The sequence below is a fragment of the Cervus elaphus genome, chromosome 12 (genome assembly GCF_910594005.1).
Source record: "Cervus elaphus chromosome 12, mCerEla1.1, whole genome shotgun sequence".
NCBI classification, from domain to species: Eukaryota; Metazoa; Chordata; class Mammalia; order Artiodactyla; family Cervidae; genus Cervus; species Cervus elaphus.
Genome location: NC_057826.1, coordinates 78,396,186 through 78,406,837, shown reverse-complemented (window position 1 = coordinate 78,406,837; position 10,652 = coordinate 78,396,186). Strand labels below are relative to the sequence as shown.

Genomic DNA, 10,652 nt, shown 5'->3' with positions numbered 1-10,652 from the left:
AAGGATACACACTTCAGGAAGTGAGTTGGGCATTGAGATAGAAGTCTGCAGTGTGGTGTAATAATAAAGTGGGAAGGAACGTTAATTTACCATTTATAATCCCTATTGCTCTATAAAAAGGGAATAGCCTAAGAATGTTTGTTGAGCAGCATGTGGGAATTAAAGCCTGGAGAAGCTGGAAAAGAACTAAATTCCCTTTTTAAGAAAGATGGTGGTGGCATCATAAAGGGACAGGTAGGGAGGAACCCAGAGGCTGAGAATGCTGGAACCAAGTGGGCAGAGGGGTGGGAAGTATTGATCCTAAAGAGTATATTTTTATCTTTGTACATTTTTGAACTTTATATAAATGGCATCAAATTGTGTATATTCTTTTCTGACTGCAATATTACATTCCTGACAGTCATCCATGTTAAAACGTGTGACTATCATTCATTCATTTTCATGGCTGTATACTGTTCTATTATGTAACATTGCTTTATTGTTTACTTTGTGGAGAGACATTTGGACTGTTTTCAGTTTCTTCCCCCCAATTTCTAGAAGTGTGGTTGTGAGTGTTTTTGGACAAGTCTCTTGGACACACATGTAAGAATTTCTCCAGGGTACCTGCTGGATTTGGTGGTTTTAGTAGGTTGTGGGTTATGCAGATCTTCAACTTCATTAGCTAATATGAAATTGTATCAATTTATTTATTTTTGAAGTTTTTGAAACTTTTATTTTATATACAAAGCGCTGGTATTGTTTCTGCATAAGGTAGCTGTGCTGGATGATCCATTTAAAGTTCAGTTAGTCCAACTTAATGAAGCTGGTGTCTTTAGCTTACTGGCGGAAACTCTAGGGACACATATTGAGGCCTGTTTCTGGATCAGACCGTGCCAGTTTTAGCAGACCTGGCAAGAGCGAGACCCCTGGCCAAATTTTCTCAGATGGTTCCAGTAGAGGTGCTGGTGATCCATGTTGTTGTCTTGGCTTCAACAAGGCTGAAATTGTACCAGTTTATAACCTCATCGGCAATTTATGAGAGGTGACATCTTAATAATAATAATATGTTTTGCAATTCATGAGTGTATTTCTCCTTTTATTATTAAAACCTTTAATTTTTTCTCAGTAGTTTTATCATTTTCAGACTTGTATATTCAAGTCTTAAAAATCTTTTATTAAATTTACCCCTTAAAGCATTTCATATGTTTTGGTATTGTCGTAAATGGCTTGTTTTTTTTTTAATTCAATTTCTAATTGTTTATTGCTAGCATATAAGGTAGTATCATAGGCTTCTCTATAAGGGCTTCCCAGGTGGCTCAGTGGTAAAGAATCTGCCTGCAATGCAGGAGACGTGGGTTAGATTCCTGACTGGGGAAGATTCAGTGAGGTCCTGAGAGTCAGATGGGACTCAGTGACTAAACCACCACGACCACATGTTTCTCCACAAGAATCTGGTATTCTACAACCTTACCACACTGATTCATTAATTCTAGGAACATTTTTGGGTAGATTCCTTAGGATTTTCTACGTAGATGATTATGTCATTTGCAAACAGAGACCATTTAACTTTCTCTCAACTCTCCCTCCCTCGTGTAGTTTTTTCCCTTTTTATTGAGATATAATTGACAAAATTGCAAGGTATTTAAAGTGTTCAGAGGTGATGATTTGATAGATGTATATACTGTTAAAGGATTCCCCCCCCCGAGTTAATTAACATATTCATCACCTTAAATATTTACCTTTTTATTTGATGAAAACATACAAGTTCTACACTCTTAGCAACTTTCAATTACACAATACAGTGTTATCAATTATATTCACCCCGTTATATTAGATATATACTTTATTCATCTTATAATTGAAAGTTCATAGCCTTTTAGCAACCTCTCCCTATTTTCTCCACCTCAGCCCTTGGCAACCACTTTTCTACTATCTACTAGTTCAACCTTTTTTTTTTTTTTAAAGATTCCACATATAAGTGATACAATGTAATGTTTGTCTTTTTCTGGTTTATTTTACTTGACATAATGGCCTCCAGGTTCATCCATGTTGTCAAAAATGTCAGGATAAAGGCTAAATAATAGCCTATTGTTTATATATACCACATTTTCTTTATTCATTCATCTGTTAGTAGACACTTAGGTCGTTTCCATACCTTGGCTATTGTGAGTATGCTGCAGTGAGCATGGGAGTACAGATACCTTTTTGAAACAATGACTTTTGTTTCCTTTGGTGTGTATCTGGAAGTGGGATTGCAGAATCATATACTAGTTCTATTTCTTGAGGAATCACTGTACTGTTTTCTGTGTGATAGTACCAGTTTACATTTCCACCAACAGTACACGAGAGTTCTCTCTTCTTCACATCTTTGAGAGCATTTGTTATCGCTTTTGTTTATAGTGAGAGGCATTCTAATGTGAAGTGATACCTCATTGTGGTTTTGATTTGCATTTCCTTGATAATTAATAATGTGAATCACCTTTTCATGTGCCTGTTGGCCATTTGTGTGTCTTCTTTGGAAAAATGTCTATTCAGGCCCTTTGCCCATTTAAACTGGATTGTTTATCTTTTTTGCTATTGATTTATGAGTTCTTTGTATATTTTGAATATTAACCCCTTATCAGGCATGTGGAATCTTTAGTTGTGGCATGTGAACCAGGGATTGAACCTGGGTCCCCTCTACTGGAATCAAGTTTTTGCCCCTGGACCACCAGGGAAGCTCCCAAGTTTTGGTAGTTTGTCTTTCGAGAAATTTATCAATTTGATCTAAGTTGTCAAAAACATTACCATAAGTTGTTCATGTTCCATTATTACTTTTTAATGCCTAAGGAATCCATAGTAGTGTCTACTTACTTGTTCCCCTTATTGGTAATTTGTGTCTTATGTCCTTTCCCCCAACATCCTCTCAACCTCAAGTCCAGATGAGCGACTCTTCTTCCACAAGGTCCCGTATCTCAGAATTGAGATTTGCTTGACGTCACTGGTCTGATTTTAGTGATATGGCCATTCCTGAGCCAATAGCCATGGTCATGCTTTAACTGATTGGGGATGATGTCATGCCATGTCAGTTACATGAACTGAGAGGGGAGAGGGGCTTTATTAAGATCAGGGACCTGCTACTTTAAGAATGGGAAATGGATTTCAGGCAGATAGTTCAGTCTAGTTCAGTTCAGTTGCTCAGTAATGTCCAACTCTTTGCAACCCCATGAACCGCAGCACACCAGGCCTCCCTGTCCATCACCAACACCTGGAGCCTACTCAAACACATGTCCATTGAGTCGGTGATGCCATCCAACCATCTCATCCTCTGTCAGCCCCTTCTCTTCCTGCCTTCAATCTTCCCAGCATTAGGGTCTTTTCCAATGAGTCAGTTCTTCGCATCAGGTGGCCAAAGTATTGGAGTTTCAGCTTCAACTTCAGTCCTTCCAATGAACATTCAGGACTGATTTCCTTTAGGATGGACTGGTTGGATCTCCTTGCTGTCCAAGGGATATCTCAAGAGTCTTCTCCAACACCACAGTTCAAAAGCATCAATTCTTCTGTGCTCAGCTTTCTTTATGGTCCAACTGTCACATCCATGCATGACTACTGTTTTTTTTTTCTCTAACATGAAGAAGTCTAAAAATTTATATAGCCAAGTTTATAAATTTATAGTTATATTGAAAAAACTCCCTACACATCTTTTTTTTTTTTTTTAATATATGTATTTATTTGGCATGCTGGATCTTAGCTGTGGCACTCGGGATCTTTCATCTTCATTGCAACTTGCAGGATCTTTAGTTGCGGTATGCCCTCTCTTTTTTTATTTTTATTTTTATTTTTATTTATTTATTTATTTTTTGGCCCTCTCTTTTTTAAAATTTTTGGCTGTGCTGGGTCTTTGTTGCTGTGTGCAGGCTTTCTCTGGTTTAGGTGAGCAGAGGCTACTCTCTTTGTTGCTGTGCCCAGGCTTCTCATTGTGGTGTCTTCTCTTATTGCTAAGCACAGGCTGTAGGCCACTTGGGCTCAGTAGTTGTGGTGTGCAGGGTCTAGTTGCCTTATGGCATGTGACATCTTACCAGGCCACGGATCAAACCCATGTTCCCTGCATTGGCAGACAGTATCTTTTTTTATTTTTATTTTTTTTCATTTATTTTTATTAGTTGGAGGCTAATTACTTCACAATATTGCAGTGGGTTTTGTCATACATTGACATGAATCAGCCATGGATTTACATGTATTCCCCATCCCGATCCCCCCTCCCACCTCCCTCTCCACCCGATTCCTCTGGGTCTTCCCAGTGCACCAGCCCCGAGCACTTCTCTCATGCATCCAACCTGGGCTGGTGATCTGTTTCACTATAGATAATATACATGCTGTTCTCTCAAAACATCCCACCCTCGCCTTCTCCCATGGAGTCCAAAAGTCTGTTCTGTACATCTGTGTCTCTTTTTCTGTTTTGCATATAGGGTTATCATTACCATCTTTCTAAATTCCATATATATGTGTTAGTATGCTGTAATGTTCTTTATCTTTCTGGCTTACTTCACTCTGTATAATGGGCTCCAGTTTCATCCATCTCATTAGAACTGATTCAAATGAATTCTTTTTAATGGCTGAGTAATATTCCATTGTGTATATGTATCACAGCTTCCTTATCCATTCGGGCAGACAGTATCTTAACCACTGGCCCACCAGGGAAGTCCCCTATGTATCTTTAATGAGATAATTTTTATCCAAATTTTCTTTTTTGTGGTTTATATCTATTTACTTAATTATCCTGAATTTATTTCAGTTTAAGATATGAGATGAGAATCTAACAACTTTTTCTCCAAGGTTCTAGGTAATCTCTTCATTTATCTTCATTTATACAGCTTATTCCTTCAGTAAAATAGAGTACCCAACACTTAACATAGCACTTAACTTTATCAGGCCCTGAGCTAAACATTCTGACATATATTAATAATATTTATAAGGATTCTGTGAGGTAGATATATTATTATCTCCATATATATATATTGTTGTTCAGTTGCCAAATTGTGTCTGACTCTTCATGACCCCATGGACTGCAGCTTGCCAGTCCTCCCTATCCCCCACCATCTCCCAGAGCTTGCCCAAGTTCATGTCCATTGAACTCGTGATGGCATTCAACCATCTCATCCTCTGTTGCCCTCTTCTCCTTCTGCCTTCAATATATATGATGCAAGAAGTCTTGCTTATTTAAGCTCAAATGGCTAATAGCTGGGAATCTAAACCTAGGTGGTAGACTTCTAGTAGCTGTTCTCAGCCTCTGTGCTATATTACCTCCCCAAGTTATTGATGTTCACAGCATGCCTTTGCAGCTAGAACGTGTCTGCTGTACGCATGCATATTTTTGTTCCCAGCAGTTAGCTTGTACCAAGTATCAGTTGTTTCCAAACCTTGATTTGATAATTGGACTTGTTACTATAGTGACATTTTTAACTAAATAAAGATAAACCAAAGAAATATGAGTATAAAAATAAAGCTGTTACTGCGAAAACAAAATTGAGTCCTTGCAATAGATTCCATAGAAAGATGGTAACGATAACCCTATATGCAAGACAGAAAAAGAGACACAGATATATAGTCCAGACTTTTGGACTCTATGGGAGAAGGCGAGGGTGGCATGATCTGAGAGAACAGCATTGAAACATGTATATTATCAAGTGTGAAACAGATCACCAGTCCAGGTTGGATGCATGAGACAAGTGCTTGGGGCTGGTGCATTGGGATGACCCAGAGGGATGGGATGGGGAGGGAGGTGGGAGGGGGGTTCAGAATGGGGAACACATGTAAGTCCATGGCTGGTTCATGGCAATGTATGGCAAAAACCATTACAATATTATAAAGTAATTAGCCTCCAACTAATAAAAATAATTGGGAAAAATAATAAAATAAATTCAGGGGGAAAAATAAATTAAAAAAAAAAGAAAAAATCATTGATTGAGGTGTGGGCAAGGACTGTGAAGACTGGCAACAGACAAAATGCGAAAATTCTAGAATTCTGTTCATAGATGGTTTCTCTGGCATCTTTACAATTTTTGTACCACTGAAGCAAATCCTGAAATTTCATATTGCAAATGTGATTTAAGCAAGAAAGACTACAACAATCACCATATTAATACTCAAAGAAAAGAATATTTATAGGTTAGTGAATACATATTTCTAGCTTTTAATTTCAAATAAATATTTAAACCATGTATCACTTTTAAATTGATCTGCTCTAACCTTTTCCCAATAATGTACTAGACCCCAATCTTTTTTTAAAGACAGCAGTCTTCTATTGTGGTTAGCCAATAGTCTTGGCATTATTTATCCACTGGACTGTCTCTTCTTTACAGATTAGAAAGTCTACTTTGTTTTATTGTTATTATTTTCTTGGCCTCACCATGTGGCTTGCTGGATTTTAGTTTTCTTTCCTACCCAGGGATCAAATCCATGCCTTCTGCAATGGAAGCGTGGAGTCCTAACCAGTGGACCACCAGGGAATTTCCTAGAAAGTCTACCCTAATCATCTATTAGATCTTTATGTCTAATCTGCATCATTTTTCTAGACTATCCAATTCCACTGTTCTATTTGTTTGTTCTTAAGTTAGTGTTTTAATACCTGACACTTTTTTTGTTCAATGTTTGTTGGTTATTCCACCTCATTAATTTTTCTGGACACATAATAATTCTGAAGTCTATCATAAATATATTCTCATTGAGAATATTTTCATTGCTTTTTAAAGGTTTTAGTGAAGAAGGTATGTTAAATTATAATTTAAAATGAGGCCAGATTAAGACTCAGGGCGGTCCAGTTAAGGACTCTGCTCTTTCACTGTTGAGGGCCCGCTTTCAATCTGTAGTCAAGGAGCTAGGTAAGGTTCCACAAGCCATGTGGCAAACAAAACAAAACACACAAACAAAAATGACAACAGGACTTCCCTTGTAGTCCAGTGGTTAAGAATCTGCCTGCCAATGCAGGAAATATGGATTCTATCCCTGATCTGGGAAGATTTCACATGCCACCAGGCAACTAAGCCTGTGAACTTTAACTACTGAGCCCAGACACCTTGCTGCTGCTGCTGCTGCTAAGTCGCTTCAGTCGTGTCCGACTCTGTGCGACCCCATAGACGGCAGCCCACCAGGCTCCGCTGTCCCTGGGATTCTCCAGGCAGGAACACTGGAGTGGGTTGCCATTTCCTTCTCCAGTGCATGAAAGTGAAAAGTGAAAGTGAAGTCACTCAGTCATGTCCGACTCTTCGAGACCCCATGGACTGCAGCCTACCAGGCTCCTCCATCCATGGGATTTTCCAGGCAAGAGAACTGGAGAGTGTTGCCATTGCCTTCTCTGCCCAGACACCTTAGAGCTCTGCAATAAGGGAAACCACCATAAGTCTGACCACCACAGCTAGAGTACCCCCTGCTCGGTGCCACTAGAGAAAGCCTGTGTGCCGCAACAAAGACCTAGTGCAACCAAAACCAAAACAAAAACCTGACAACAAAAAACCCAAAAAACACTCAGATACATTCTAGGATCAGAAAGGCATACCAGACACAGTTGTGGTACACTGAGTTTTTTATACTCTCTGACAAGATTGCATGAGCCAGTAATGATAAATGTAAGAAACCACTGTAGATTATAGCATTTGCTAAGAAACCGTCTGAGAGGAAATAGTTCATGGAGATCGGGAAGCAGCAGTATTTGGAGAGGTTCAGGAAAGGAGCCAACTTTCTCTACCCTCTCAGCTCAGCTCCTATTTATGAGAGGAGCTTGCTAATTTGCTTGTTAAACACCTGCTTCACCTGTTTGTTCCTCAGGGTGTAGATGAAGGGATTGAGCACTGGGGTCACCACGGTGTTGAGCAAGGCCACCACCTTGTTCCTGTCCTCCCCCTGGCCACCCTTGCCCGACCGGACATACATGAAGATGCAGCTGCCATAGAAGAGAGAGACAACAATGATGTGGGAGGAGCAGGTTGAGAAGGCTTTCCGCCTCTCCTTGGCTGAGGGGAGGTGCAGGATGGTGTGGAGGATGTGGCCATAGCAGGTGGCCGTCACGGACAGAGTGCCCAGTAGGCTGATGTTGGCCAGGATAAAACCCAGAAGCTCGATCAGACTTGTGTCTGCACATACGAGTTCCAGGAGTGGAAAGCTGTCACAGAAGAAATGATCAATGATATTGGGACCACAGAATGGCTGCTGAATTGTGAAGAAAGTTGGAACAATGATGATAAAGAATCCTGTGACCCAAGAAGAAAGAACTAGCTGGACACAGACCCTTTTGCTCATGATGGTGACATAATGCAAGGGATTACATATGGCCACATACCTGTCAAAGGACATCACTGCCAGTAGGAAGAACTCAGTGGTGCCCAGGAAGAAATAGAGAAAACTTTGTAGGAAACAGCCTGCCAGGGAGATGGTCCTGTTTCCAGTCAGGATGTTGGTCAGTGTCTTGGGGAAAATGACCGAGGTGAACCAGATCTCTAGGACAGCAAAGCTGCGGAGGAAGTAGTACATGGGGGTGTGGAGGCGCCTGTCCGTGAGGGTGAGGACCACGATGAGGAGGTTCCCCAGTAGAGTGAGCAGGTAGGTCAGGAGGAGCCCCAGGAAGAGGAGCATCTGCAGCTCACAGGCGTCTGAGAGCCCCAGCAGGATGAACTCGGTGACAGCGGTGTGGTTCCCCGTGGCTCCTCTGGCCTCTGCTGGGAATGACCACTCAGAGGTGTGCGGCTTCAGGAGTCGTGATGTTCTGGGGATCTGAGGACACTGGGATCTGAAAGGAAAGAGGGATTTTGAGCTGAAGGAATCCTTTATTTCTTTGACCTACAGGTCCCCTTTTCTCTTTCCTCAGGCTGGTTGTCCAGACCCTTCATTGAGTTAGCATTAAGTCACATACTTTGACCCATTTATCTGGTAGTTTTTGGGAAAAATTTTGCCTTTGCCATTTCTTTTCCACTTTTTTTGTTTGTTTGTAAGGAAACTATATTAAATCCTTTCTTATTTTTTTAGATCAGATGACATATTTCCCCATATTTGTCCAAATATTGTAAAGGCTCTCAATACATTAAAATATTTTCCTCTGCAAATTCTGCATCCTGTGGATCATGACCATTTATTGAAAGCACTAATGGAATATGTACTCTAGAACTTGTTGCAGAGGCATTTGTGTTAGAGAAACTGTGGTTGCACCTGAGCTCCATCATTTACTAACTTGTCTGGGATCAGTTCTCTAATCTCACCAAAACTCTGTTTCTTCAAAGGGAACAGTAACAATATATATGTAAAATGTTCTCTCAGAACTTAAGTGAATAATGTATATCCAACACCTAGCACAAAGTTAGCCATAGAGCAAGCAGTCACATAATGTTAGCTATTTTTATTTTTCCCTTTGTGGCTAAAATAGAGAAGTAGTATCAGCGCATTGTGGAAAGTTTAGGAAATAAAAAAAAATGAAATAAAAAGAATTGTCTGTTGCCCCACAGAGACAACTATTATTAATATTTTGATTAATTTCTTTTATATTTTTTCTATTCTTATTCAGTGTTTATTGCTTTATATAGCCAAGCTCATAGATAATTTTGCACTTTTTTCCTTCACACATATTATTATAACAATTTTTTGTTATATGTTATTACAAATTTTTGTTACTATATTATTTGGTTGATATTTTTTGAGAGATCCATGTACTATGAAATTGTTACATGTTGGGGGGAACATGTATTTGTAGACTAGACGTCATTGAGGTTATTACTTTGGGATAAATTCCTAAGAAATAATAATTCTAAATAATAATGATAAATGCTGATTTTCAGAATTCTTCATTGATTCAATTTCAGTTTTAGAGAATATGTCTTCATTTTAAAGGATTTTTATTTCTAATTTTTGCATTGTTTAACACTGTCTTTATTTATTTATTTTTTCCATTTATTTTTATTAGTTGGAGGCTAATTACTTCACAATATCATAGTGGTTTTTGCCATACATTGACATGAATCAGCCATGGATTTACATGTGATCCCCATCCTGAACCCCCCTCCCACCTCCCTCCCCACCCCATCCCTCTGGGTCATCCCAGTGCACCAGCCCCGAGCACTTGTCTCATGCATCCAACCTGGACTGGTGATCTGTTTCACTATAGATAATATACATGTTTTGATGCTGTTCTCTCAGATCATGCCACCCTCACCTTCTCCCATAGAGTCCAAAAGTCTGTTCTATACATCTGTGTCTCTTTTTCTGTCTTGCATATAGGGTTATCGTTACCATCTTTCTAAATTCCATATATATGCGTTAGTATACTGTAATGGTCTTTATCTTTCTGGCTTACTTCACTCTGTATAATGGGCTCCAGTTTTATCCATCTCATTAGAACTGATTCAAATGTATTCTTTTTAATGGCTGAGTAATATTTCATTGTGTATATGTATCACAGCTTTCTTATCCATTCGTCTGCTGATGGGCATCTAGGTTGCTTCCATGTCCTGGCTATTATAAACAGTGCTGCGATGAACATTGGGGTACACGTATCTCTTTCAGATCTGGTTTCCTCGGTGTGTATGTCCAGGAGTGGGATAGCTGGGTCATATGGCAGTTCTATTTCCAGTTTTTTAAGGAATCTCCACACTGTTCTCCATTGTGGCTGTACTAGTTTGCATTCCCACCAACAGTGTAAGAGGGTTCCCTTT

The 10,652-nt window shown here is 39.5% G+C and overlaps 1 protein-coding gene and 1 pseudogene across 1 annotated transcript; both read right to left on the bottom strand.

Moving 5' to 3' along the window:
- Window positions 1-783: 783 nt before the first annotated feature.
- On the bottom strand, window positions 784-962 carry LOC122704677 (annotated as a pseudogene).
- Window positions 963-7,722: 6,760 nt separating this feature from the next.
- Window positions 7,723-9,167, bottom strand: LOC122705848 (olfactory receptor 49-like). Its single transcript, XM_043921118.1, has 2 exons — window positions 9,157-9,167; window positions 7,723-8,740 (listed from the first exon to the last, which is right to left on the bottom strand). The coding sequence occupies exons 1-2, from the start codon at window positions 9,165-9,167 to the stop codon at window positions 7,723-7,725; spliced, it is 1,029 nt and encodes a 342-aa protein (XP_043777053.1).
- Window positions 9,168-10,652: the final 1,485 nt, after the last annotated feature.